This window comes from Rhea americana, unplaced genomic scaffold (assembly GCF_003343005.1).
Source record: "Rhea americana isolate MKP2758 unplaced genomic scaffold, rheAme1 scaffold_17, whole genome shotgun sequence".
NCBI classification, from domain to species: Eukaryota; Metazoa; Chordata; class Aves; order Rheiformes; family Rheidae; genus Rhea; species Rhea americana.
In genome coordinates this window covers 2,631,914-2,645,464 of record NW_028185816.1, presented here as the reverse complement: position 1 = coordinate 2,645,464, position 13,551 = coordinate 2,631,914, and the positions used below count along the sequence as shown (strand labels likewise).

At 33.4% G+C, this 13,551-nt stretch overlaps 1 protein-coding gene across 2 annotated transcripts in view; it reads left to right on the top strand.

Annotated features, from left to right (window-relative positions):
* Positions 1 to 13,551, top strand: part of ELP4 (elongator acetyltransferase complex subunit 4) — a 153,388-nt gene that overhangs the window by 76,797 nt on the left and 63,040 nt on the right. Inside the window, exon 10 of one of the 2 annotated variants that reach the window (XM_085300868.1) lies at positions 3,498 to 3,566. The exons of the other annotated variant lie outside the window; for it this stretch is intronic. Coding sequence (XP_085156994.1) covers positions 3,498 to 3,566 — 69 coding nt within the window. The remainder of the gene's footprint in view (positions 1 to 3,497; positions 3,567 to 13,551) is intronic. 2 annotated transcript variants of the gene reach the window in all.

Genomic DNA, 13,551 nt, shown 5'->3' with positions numbered 1-13,551 from the left:
ATAGGATCAGCATATGTTTAAGATGTACAAGTATGCTATACCAACCTCCACCTCTATGAGAAAAATCAGAAAGTATGCACTACACGTCTAATAGCATCACTTCCTTTAGGCTTTTTCCAAAAAAATCTTGCTTGAAGCAGCCTTCATTATTGACTTATCCTAATTCTGATTAATTTTGAGTAGCATTTATGAAGTTGTATGATTTTGAATTTAATAAATGCGTTTGACTTAATGAACTATTTTAGGCAATATTTTAAAGAAAACAGTCTGTGAGGTTTTGAACTGTTAAAAGACAAAACATTGCTTGTTGGTGATAATTCTGTAGCAATTGGTCAGTAAAATATGCAAATGAATTCTTTTTTGCTGAGGTGAAGTTCACAGTGTAATACCAGAAGTCATGTAATACACTATATATATTATTAATTTTGAGAATCCAGTAAAATATACCCAGATAATAAAAGCAACTCCTTGTATTTTAAGATCATGCATTGGCATCGTTATGATTCTTGAACCCATATTAAGGCCTCATAGCCTAAGAATGGAACCTCCTTTAACCAACATGGAGAGTAACAACGTTGTGAGCAGCTGTCTGTCCGTTCCTGGCTTAAAGGCGAGAGAGAATATCATTTGAAATATTATAGAAAGTGTAGTTCTCTAATTTTCTAATGTGATAAAATCTTTTGGGCATCTAGTCCTCATGTATTTGCCAGCTATATGGAAAACTTCCTCCTCAGCTCGGCTTGAGCAACTACTATCCTGCCTTGCAAACCTCTGATGCTGGATGTTCCACTTCAGCTCAGGGACTCAAATTCAGGGAAATCTGGGAAATATAAATTTTGTACCACAGAGAGGTAAAACATTTTAATAAAATTCCAAGGAAATTTATGCCAGTCGAGGCACCATTGCATTGATTTTCCTGTCCATTTTCCCTATGATATTAACAGAGACATTAGCACTGTCTTACTTAAATGTTGGTCAAAAGACACTAATACCATACTATAACATTTATTATCTGAAGTTAGTAATACCTAAAAAAGAAAAAAAAATCTCCTCAAAACTAATTTTGTCATAATTCCAAGCTCCATTCTGCATTATTTCATCTAGTAGCCAGTTCAGGTTCTCTTTACCTGGTATGGTGTACTTCACTGAATTGTTTTGTCAGATGCTGTCAAGCCAACCTACCATTGTTAAAGAAAATCAAACTAAGTCATTCTGGCATGAGCCTTCCAGGAATAAGGCACAGAATATGAAGGGTTTGATGAAATCAGGGATTTGATTTCAATATTGTAAAAGACTGCCTGTCAAAAATGTATTACATTCTTTCAAACAATTTGGAATAAATAAACGTGTTTTAAATTGTGACAGTACAATTTAGATAAAGTTTTAGGAGATTATTTTTAAATTATAGTAACTTGGAGTGAAACAATACTTGAAATGCTCCTTTTACTAGGGAAAAAAACTTTGAATGCTGTTGATACATAGAACTGAAATCAGGTAATAAGTTTCACACAGTATATTCAATTTCAGAACACTTGTATATTACAAAACAAAAATGCGAAGAAATTTTATTTGAAAATTTCATCCACACCTCATTGTTTTATACTAAAGAATGTAAATTAATTTGCTTAAGATTAATAGAGAAAGGTGACATTAATTTTCAGATTGCATATTAAGCTTTGTAATATCCTGGAATTTATGTCATAATTTAAATTTGTTTTACTTTTTGTTCAGTGTTATGAAAGTATAACATCAGGGGTTCCATTCATTTTTTCAAAACTTTTCCCTTTATGTTATAATATAGTGTCTCTGTAGTTCCTCATCAGTAAACTAAACTCATACATGTTTTTATTTAGACAAATAATCATGTTGTTTAGAAATATTTATACCATAATTGTGTTGTAGCAATGAGAGAACATGTAACAAAGCCATTAATGCAGTTAAAGGTCACTTGTACAAATTGTAATGGACTGCTCATTCACAGGCTCTGTGTTAAGGGTCAGTGCTGCAGCCATGAAATGGATTGGCCTTGTTCAGTCTGTAAATAAATGGGTCAAATTATCTTGTATTTTCCAGACAAATAAAGTAGTTGCCATATTCCCAATTTGTTAGTATTAGAATACAAGTAGGCTAAAGAGACATTTCTTACAAATGTTGGCTAGTTAAGTCTTTATCTACAAGTAATATTTTTTCACTAAAATATTAACACTTTATAGATAAAGATTCTTGGATGTAAGTTAGAAGGGTATTGATGCTGGGTGTTTCAGAAGAAGCTAAGAGGGCTAAACAGCATGTTCATACTAGCTCTTAGCAGGTCGTGAGTGCAATTCCATTAAATACTTTTGAAAATACCATTTTTTAAAATACGATATTTCCTAATTGTATAATGCTCACATTTTACAAAAAACAATGAATTCAGTCTTGTTGTTACATAGTAAAACAGACATGTAAATTTTATGTATCTCTGGAAATGCAGGAAAATAAAAGCAAAAGCTTTGATTTTTCGTAGGAAATCACATTTTCTAATCCACAGACCTACATTATGTATGAACTTTACTGAAATGCATTAAAGCACTGAAATAGCAGTTCAGTGCTGCTTAAAAAAATGAGAAAAGGAAAACTTAACAATCTCCGGGTGGAAGAGTTGGACAGTCACCTGGATCGTTTTATCTCGGTGCTGTGTAATGCTTTTGATTGGATGTTTGGGTAGAAAGAGATTCAAAGTACTCTGTAACTAAGGAAACTATAAGATAGCCCATCTAAAACTGAGACAAGGTTAAAATATGGCATCTAACAGGAAAACAGAGAAACAGTGCAAAATGTTTGCTATGACTAGTAACATGCTTAATCAAACAGATTCCAAAATTATGCAAATTGCTACTGGTTAAAATTTCCAATCTTATGAAAAAATATGATTCTGGATGAACATAAATTTGTAAGTAAACCACAATTTTATAGCTTCTTTAAAATTTTCACCTCTGCAAAAACCATTTGCTGAACAGAGTTCAGTCAGAAAGACTCTTACAAAGTCAGAAAGAAGATTTCCCTTAACTGTCAACATCTAGATACATCCCAGTGGCTTTTATTTTTGTTGAAGGCAACCTGGTGTTATTATTCTTAGTATGAAAGACTTCACAGAAGTGAGGTCCCACAAATAGGATAAAAGAAAAAATGTACGTAGAATACAAAGTTCTATAAGGAAAAAATTTGTTTTGTAACTGTTGTGCAAATATTACTTTCAGCTTTCACCAAATTATAGAGCAGTATTTGTGACTGAATTCCAGAATACATTTTATTTTGATATTCCTGGCTAAGAGGAGTATTCAAAAAGTAGATTGTTAAAAGTAAAGTGGCTGAGAACTCCAGGGCCTAAGGCGTAAATAAGCTTAGATTTTGGCCATGCCATCTTTATTGCTGTCTTTCGCACAGTTCTTTCCTTCTGATTTTTTTAACCTGATTTTTTTTTTTTTTTTGGTTGGTGTTATGTATGGTTTTCAAAGGACTCTATTGTAATGCTACTACACTGTAAAATTTCTCATTCCTTGTTAAAGAACCACCACCAATATCAGGTAAGACTACCTCCAAGAAGATAAATATTCTTTACTTAATTTAAAGGTGTATTTCTTTCCAGCTTAATAACATAATATTAGCCTCCTTTCATAGTAATAAGTTGAATTTGAATGATATTGCTGAATAAAAGTTCAGCTCCTTTTTTTTCTCAGCCCTTCCTTTGAAAGAGAGTGAAAAGGAGTTGTATTGTGTGTAGTAACTAAAGCTTTGTACCAATGTCCTTAAATAAATAAACAAAAAAAAATGATTTTGGGGTGCATTTATTAGCCACAGACTGCTGACTTCCAGAAAAAAAACTGATAACACTTTCTAAGAATAATTTATTTTAGATGTCTCATTTCAGGAATTTAAGGTTTGAGAAATCTATTTTCTGTAGTTGATAAAAACATTGTCTGTGCTCTTTAGCTTCTTCTATCCTGCTTCCAGTCTGTTATAACGAAAATTACTGAAGAGTTTCCGCTCTGAGGGTTACAAAATTCGTATGTTAGAAAATAACTACCAAAAGGGATGATCTTGTCCTCTTCAGAACCACTAATCTTTGGGCAGTGTACATGTCTGCTTCAGTCATGTTTAAAAGTAAAAATAGAAAACAAAAAAAGACGGTCACTTTTACATGGGAGGCATATGAATATTGCTGTGTTGGAGAACATGGCTATAGCTTGCATCCAAAACAGTGCCTGGTAGTCTTAAGTAACCTACTTGCTTAATAGTTAAAGTTTTAAGATTTGCAGTAATGTTTGCTGAGGAGCTGTACATTCACTTGTTCGAAAATGAGTGGCCTCATGTGACTTGCATATGGATGTTTAAGGTGTACATCTTGAGCATGTCAACTGAATGTTGAGGGGTTTCTAAAGTCTTCATTTTATGCACAGAATATCTATCACAGTTTTGAATTAAAACTAATTATGTTAAGCAATACACTTCATGTGTTTGGAGAATTGCGGTGTTGTGTACTGCCTTTTCATTGGGTTAGTTATAGACTCTCCTGCTGGAGTTGAGAAATAAACAGTTAGCAGATAAGCTTGAAGTCTGTGAATGGTGGGTTTTTTCTTTTTTCATTTTTTGCATCCCACTGTTCTTAGACAAGGATTACACTGTTCTAGTGGAATATATCTTTTGGACATGCACCCTTACTTGCTTTTATTTGTGAGCCAACGCACCATTAGATGAACAAAAGTAAGAATTAAACTTGTGTATTTCTTGTTTCTGAGAGCTTCACCATGCAGCCTGAAGTGCCTGTGGTTATAAGGGGATATAATGATTTAATGTAATTTTCACTGCATTTAATTTTAAATCATGTTTGGCATAAGACTAGAAAAGACCAAGGAAAGACTGTTCTGTTACTCTTGCCTAAAGACATGGCTGTCCTTCTGAACTGATGGTGTTCACCACCCCCTTGCAGGTTGAGAGCAGAAATAAGGTAGGGTCTGGTAAAGTTACACCATTGGCACTTGGACCAAAGAAAGGCTACTCATAGATGTGGCCACAGCTTGTACCCATCTTGATGCACGTAATATGTGATACATAAACTAAACACATCCCTCAGCTGCATTAGCTACCATATGTTACCAACTCAGTAGCATTTTATTTTCAGTTCTACATTTTGTGAGTCCTACATTCGTTTCCATTGTTTTATTAGTTTTTTACTAGTGTGTTGCTTAATCAATAAACACTTTAGTGTCTTCAGTCAGTTACATCTCAGGTTTGCAATCTGAAGACCCTGAGGTAACACCACATACTTCATAATCAGTGCTTCTCACATTTTAAAATAAGGCTTTGCAGTTCTGGGCTGATTACAGGTTTCCTATGCTGCCTCGAATGCCCTTTCAACAAACCTTCTGCTACCCAAGAGTAATGTGACAGGAGTTACATGAGCTTCTGCTGCAGTAACCTAGGGAGGAATGATTCTGCATCTAGGATGAGTGTTTATTAAGAGAGATAAACCAGTGCTTAATTTGTAATTCTTGTTACTGTTCAAATAAGGAATTAATAAGAAGGAATTTAGTAGTTGTATCTAGATTTGATCCTCAACAGTAGCATAGCCATGGGCTGTTTGTGCTAGGTCTGCATCATCATCTCTACTAAAAATAGCCCTCCTGTCATTTTATTGGCAGAGTTTTAGTTACTTCTTTAATTCTGTTTAAAAATGGATAGAGAGAAAGACAACATAAATATTGAATGTGTGCAGATATTCCAGTAAGTAACTAACAGGAGATCTGTGATGCTTTGAGAAGCTACATAGTTACACAGAATCCACATTTTGCTTAACTAAAGAGGCATTTGGTAAATTAAGATAAATTAAGATTGCCTTTGAATGCATTTTAAGCTCATTTTTATTTCTGTTTAACTTTATATATAACCTTAAAATAGTGATTTCAAAATGTCTAGACGTTCACATTGTTTTATTTTTATTAGTGTTCTGTTTAAGTTTTGTTCTTTCAGGTTTGCTGTATATTTTGGCAGGAAATTACTGATGAAGTATTTCTCATATTGCTCAACAGTTAAATTGAAAACAGTATTATTTGTAATTTTTCTTTTAATAAATCACATATTTGCAGAAGAAGATAATCAGTACTGCTTACTAAAATCTTGTGAAATAGTCCAAAAAATCTCTCTTTTTCAATAACTTGTGGAAACAGCAAAGGAAGATTTGGCTTGGGTCTTATTCTGTCTGTTTGAAGAAACCATGGGCTGCTACTTTGGGAACTGTTAGGAAAACAGTTACAGCATGAAAAAAACACAGTTTTGAGGTGGGCTTGGGTCTGTGTTGTCTCTTTCCTGATCCTAAAATGCCTTTAAAAAGGACTTTCTGGCTTTGAAAAAGTCATAAGAAACAAATTCAGGTTACTGAACGCTCCTAAACCTACAAAGGACAATTTTCATTGTGTTTTTAGAGTAAGGCTTTAAGATAGAAGTGTTACATTGAAAGGATTTTGTCAGTGGGTTAGCTATGTTCTTTTGTAGACTGAACTACAAAATTGTACCTGTATCATGGTCTCTGTACTTTTGCCTCTCCTATCTTGCTCATCTACACKATGATGCAGATTTGCATAGTTTATGACAGCTATATATTATTCTGCACATTCAGTTTAGGAGTGGTATGTGCTCATTCAAATATGCCCATCTGAAATACTCTCTTACATCAGTTGTCTGGTTTTCGTTATTTTTAGTTTCTCAGATTTATGTTTGGAAATTACATTGTTACCTTTTGAATTGAGCCAGAAGATTGCCATTTGTTGAACGCAATGTAAGAGAAGACATTAAATTAAGTTGTGTTAACTATTGCTTTTATGGAAAGCTGTTAGTGTTATTTCTCACAAGTGAGCTTACGAAAAGAAAGGCAAGTGATGTTGCAGTTTTCACATTATATTATCCAAAGTAAGGTGAATAGGTGCACTATTTGTTGCAAGTGCCTAGCATTGACATAGAGAGCTACTGGTTTTCAGAACTGCCAATCAAAGCAGAATATTCACTGGAGAAAGTTAGGCAGGACTGGAATATTTATATTTACAATACAGATATTTAGTAAAGCTATTTACAGATAAAGCAGAATTTCTAAAAAGCCAGTAGTAGTCAGTTAGCAATCATTATTTGGGAGGAAGTATCACAGTTTATTTAAAGGGCTTAGTTAATGATCGTTCAAACTATTGTTAGAGTATTTTTGAGTCATTTTTGAAATTTTTTGCTTGCTAAAGTATGAAATGTGATTCTATACAAAATTACATTACTTAAAATGTTTTCTGTTTGCAACCTAAAAAAAAAAAAATGTAAAAATGCTTTCTATCTTGCAAAATTAAACTAGCTATTCTTGCTTCAAGTTTCATCTAATATATTATTCCGTATGGTTTTAAGATATATACATTATTCCTTGAACAGGAATTAAGAGTAAAGCTGCCAGGAAGGGGTTTTGTTGTCAGAGTAGTTCCCGCCTCATGTTTTGTAAGAGATTTCATGGTCCCATTGTAAAGACTGGATGATTTAAAACGTGTTCCCAAGATAAACTTTCCCATTGTCATTAATGAGGATGGATAATACTGAGTGACAAGTGCATTAGGAATGACACAGAAAGAGCTGTTAGATTTGTCAGAGCATATCACTTCAGGCAATGAAACTTGAGGACATTCTCTTTTAGTAATTTTTGCTATTTATTAAAGAACCAAGGATTATGATTGCTCACACAGGTATATTTTGCTGATTTGTTCATTAAATATTTAGATACTTTTGGAAAGGTAAAGGTGATAAATATGACCATATACTCGACTTCTAGGGGCTACAGTGATTGTGTGGCTTGCAAATAATCAGCAATACTAATATCCAGATGCCTTTTATTTGTTTTAAAATGTTTTGTTGGTGAATAATTTTAAATTCATGATATTTTTACTGAATAGGAATATCTAAAATGGTATAAGAAGTAGTGCTCTGGACTGCTACAATAAGGCTTCTGAGATAAAGATTTAAAATTGGGACACTATACATGTAATTTACATTGACTTAAAAATTGCATTTCTCCATAGAGAAAGACTTTTTAAATATTTATCTCTGAATAATTAATAATGTATGACTTTTCTGCAGTTTAAAATCTTTCCAAACTACAACACGCCTATCAATTTCCATTTTGAACATGCAATTGGTCACTTTTTCGCCTTGATTCATCTTGCCTGGCTGCCAACCAAATTTTGCCTCTGTATACCTTCTTGACACTAATAATGAGTGAGTTTCTGTTCGTTTGCGTGCAAGATTTCCCAAGCGGCAGTTTGGGGCTGGGATAAACTATCTATCATGATTGCATACAACTAATCTGCCTCAACCAAGCCACCCGATGATTGAAATTACATTTGACAATTCACCTCTCCTTGGTGTGCCTGAGGTGAACATAGCTACAGACCATCCCCGGAAGGGCATAGCAGCTCCTCCATATGTTGGGGAGGATCCTTTTATTTGTGTCAAGAGACTTTTAGCAAGGCATGTATAGGCAGAGATTTTTTTTTTTTCCTGAGACTTCCTTGTTTTCAGATACATTGCTGCCGCTTTCTCCTAACCGAAGGATTTTATTTTTGTGAGATGTTTTCTGATTATTAATTCATGAAAATGGTTTAACATTTTTTCTGAGATTACCCAATGCAATATTGGACGTATAGGAGATTAAAATTTCAAAAAGTATTTAAAATGTCATGTATTGTTTGTTTAAACATTATGCTATTAATAGACCACGTTAGTCAAATATCAAATAAGATGTCTGTTACTGTGTTGACCTTTACCAAAGCTTACACCTGCTTGGACAATTTTGATAATACATAAACTAAGAAAGAATGACAAAGCAAAATCTACTTCTGCCAAATATAAAATATTTTAAATCATTCTCCAGATTGTAAATTTATTCATATTGTGCATACTTATTGATTAGTAAAGCTGTCTGTGCACATGTGATCTGACAAAACAGACCATTTATTTCTGGGTAAGATTAGCCAAATAATCGTCAGAGTGAAAGCTTTCTAGGGATGCTTTTTGCTAATTATTGTAATTTTTGTATAAAGTCACTTCCATAATAATCACCGAAGTAGCCTATGTCATCAGAAGTGATGCTTTTCATTAAAGGTGTTTATGATTGGCTTTATCTAGTATAATTAATTTGTTGAAATACAAAGTTTATGTACAGTTAGGGTAATAAAATTATGTTTCTAGGGAGATAATTTCTTTGTATTTTTCTGTGCCAGTATGTTGAGCTAAAAGATGCACTGTTTTGATAATCCAAATAGAAAACACTGAAGAATTGCGTCCTGGAATATCTTTTTATAAGTCTCTCTATTTTATGTAGCAGCATGTTTTACTGTATTTGTGTATTCCAACAAAAGCATAAAGAACTGAAGTCAAATTGTCGTTTCAAATAAATGTAGCCCATTCCTGTTGCTGAAAAGGGGAGTTTCAAAGATGTATACCTAAAGGTATGGCTGTCCTCCTAATTTTGTTTCTGATACAACAATTCATATGTCTCTCCTTTCTTAAAACTCAAATACATTTTTTCTAGGGCTTTCATTCAGCAGAGGAAGTTCAAGCTAAGTTAATAGTTTTTTAAAATGTTTGACAGCAGCATATAGCACATGTATCTATCTTAGTTGTGGGGATGAAACTAAGTAATATGGTTACCATGCTTTTTGTAACACTTAGAGCAAAGAAGTCCAGAGATCAGGAACCTCTGCATACAAAAATCATTAATCTTAATAACCAGCCATTCTGTAAGCTGAAAAGAACAGCTCAGCTGCACAGCCATATTCAGTTGACTTGCTACAGTAACAGTGTACTAAATCTACCCATAATTTATGCCCTACTTTCCATATTTATTCATTTATTTATTATAATTAATTTCCTTCCTCTCAACATTCTCTCTCGGAATTTATCTCTATGGCAGAACACAATGCCCTGTGTAGATGGAGCTATCTCTAAAAAAGTTCTCATGGGTGCAAAAAGCAATGTTGCCATATTCTGGTAGCCCAAGCAGAGCAACAACTTAACCACACTTGTTTATATCATATTATCTAGAATCATAGAATCACAGAATCAGTAAGGTTAGAAGGGACCTCTGGAGATCATCTAGTCCAACCTACCTGCTCAGCAGGGTCACCGTGAGCGTGTTAGACAGGGTTGCATCCAGGCAGGCCTTGAAGATCTCCAGAGAAGGAGACTCCACAACCTCTCTGGGCAACCTGGTACAGCGCTCCGTCACTCTCACAGGGAAGAAATTCCCCCTCACGGTCAGGCGGAACTTCCTGTGCTTCAACTTGTGCCCATTGCCGCTTGTCCTGTCACATGGGACAACTGAAAAGAGTTTGTTCCCGGCCCTTTGACACCCCCCTTCAGATACTATATCTAGATACATTTGTATTCCTTGTGGTAAATTTTCTTTTTGTACACAATTCCAGAATATATTTTGCTTTGGCAGTAACCATGATTTCTTCAAAAATAACTAGTTAAATTTTTTAACTGGAACTGAGATTTTTCTTAGGTGTCTTTTCCTGTGTGCCATCAAAGCTTTATCTTATTTGGTGTAAAGACATTTCTCATAGAGAGGAATATGTGATAGTTCTTGTCCACATCAGAAAAAAGTTATAGTAAAATATGAAATCTTTTTCAGTGGGCCTCCTCTATTATGTATTAAATAGCTTTAATTTATGGTCTGTAAAACAATATTTACAAGGTTTGTAGGTGTTGGGGGCATTCTATCATGTTACTGCTGCATCACCAAAGAAATTATGGGAGAGTGGTTTGGATTTGGGGGGGTCTGCAAGTCATGAAAAACTTTCAAAATGAAAAGATCATATCCTGCAATTCATATTCAAGTTAGGATTGCATGTTAGAGTTAGGATTGCTGCTTTCATAAAAGGAGTTTGATGCCAGGTTATCAATAGACTACTACAATGAAGTATCTCAGTGCCAGTTACTTAGACATTTTCAGCTTTAATGTCAAAACATGTACAAATTGGAGAGTAGGAGAGACTATGTGTTTAAAGATCATTAAAAATAAACAACATAACAATCTGGGATATTTTTAAGACACATTAATTTAAATCTAAATCTTAAAACATTGATCAACTGATCAACTGCTGATTTTTGAAAGAAAAAGATCTATTAAAAAAGATTATTTTGCCTATGGTAACTTACTCAGAAATATAGATCTATTCATCTTGATCAATTCCTGCATGTTCCTCTGAGACCTTAAGTCACTTCTCAGCACTTAATTTTTTTTACTATTATTTTAATACTCCAATCTTGATTTCTTAGAAGTTTTTCTATGCAACAGTTCCTTGTATATCTAGAGGTATACATTACAGCTCCTTTCTGGGAATACTGAGCAGTGGTGACTGAAAAGACAGATTGCTGATTTTATAATGTGCTGTTTTATAGTACTATGATTTTGATTTCTGATGTGTTTAGCCATATTCATTAGCTAAAAATGATTTGTGGCTTATAACTTCAACCAAAAAAGAAGACTAGTATAAAACTAAATACATGGTAACTTACCCAAGTATACTTTTGGGACTAGCTAAGTTTATTAGTCACTTCCTATTTCTTAAGAGTCTTAAAATGAAGAATTTTTTTTTATAAACATTTAAAGTAAAAGGATCAGGAGACTTCATAACTGTTCCCTGTATCAGTTTTGTATCATAGATCTCTATATATAGATCTATAGATCATAATGTCCTGATATAGGTTGATGACTAATTTAGTCTGTTGTATTTACCAAAGATTTTAGAGTGAAATTATTGAATAAATTAGCTAGCATTCTAAGCATGTTTTCATGCCATTTATAATTTCCCTACCATTTAGATATATCTTGCAGTTTTACATAGTTCTTTAAACATAGTTATGTAATACAGTTATTTCATGTATCATAATAGGTATTCAAGAAACATGTACATTCTAAAGAAAAGGTGAAGCTGCCCAAAATGAGAAAAATGAATATATTCTTTTTTTAAAAAAAGCAAACTGTAAAAAAGATCTGACATATACATAAGAAATAATCTTGTCAACTTTAATTATGCAATTAAATTTATTCCATCCATCTTATCACACCCAGCTATGCTCTCATCATCAACTAATTCTGATATTAGGATCTCTAAATGAATTTATGTGTAATTACAGTAGTCATTGACCATTATATTTTTAAATGAAAATCTAGTTATTTGTAATATTTTCCAAGCAACTTCTGTATATGCATCCAAATAAGATCTTTATATGGCCCGTTTTAAAAAATCTACAGAGAAAAGATGTTCATTTAGTAAAAATGAGATTTCCATATATTTCCTCATGTTGTTTCAGTGGTAGACATAGGTACTTTTTTTTTTTTAATTCAACCATTACTGACAGAGTCTATAAGTACTTGCATGTTCTAATCGAGTACACAATATGCCATTTATAAATGGTGTTATGTCTCACTAGGTCTTTCCACTGAAAGTGAAGTCAGTGCTACCCAAACTACGGCATAAAAGTGCTTAATCCTCTTGAATACCATTTGTACATAGCAATTTTAGTCTTTAAAAGTTAAGTACCTATCTTTGAGCTGCTTGAAATCAGTGTTGAACAAGACCATTAGGATGCAATGTAAGAAGCAGTTCATATTTTGAAAAATTATATGCCTCTGGAAAAAAAAAATCCTAACTGGCAAGTCAAACTGCAAAGTTACAATCTAAATAGATTTATAGAGTAGATGGTACTCTTTAAAGTATCATGCTATAGAAAATGGCAGGAATCAAAGATTCCTGTGTGGTAGTGATCCTTGTTGGCACATTTCAGTTAGGATGAGATTGTTTCAYGGAAGACCAACCTATTTACGTTTCCCAAGTTCAGATTAAATATTACCTGTACATTTTTTACATATATTTAGACGTGTACATTCTAATGAGGTAGAGGGGTGAATGGTAAGCTTACTTACAGTAACCAGATTCTAATCCTGCTTTAATGGACTTGTGATTCATGCATCCTAAGTAACTACAGCAGTTGCGACAGCGATGAAACTACTGGCAAGAATTCTTCAAGACACTAAAACATCATAAACAGTAGGTAAAGTTGATGCAAATCTAGTCTGTAATTCAAGGAGGGCTTCCCCATCAATTTCCGCATCTACACACACTGCAGTGATTTATAACAGCTTTGTTATTGTAGAAGCAATAAGCGATTATTACGATGCCTTTGTATTACAGAAGCATAATTTTAAAATCTACTTGAAATTAAATTATTGCTTTCAGTGACTGAAAATAAAATAGATTTTAACCTTCTGCTTTAAAAAAATAGTAATTTTTTATAAAAGAGAATATGTAATTCTCTTTGCTATGTTGATAAAACTTTACATATTATCAGTCCTTTGAAAATACTTCATGGACTACAGATAATTGTGATTCCTGAGATACGATAGATGAAAGTGTCAAGCCAAACTTTCTATTGACTAAAGGGCCTTATGTAAAAATGTACAAAACTGTACCCCCAGAGAGT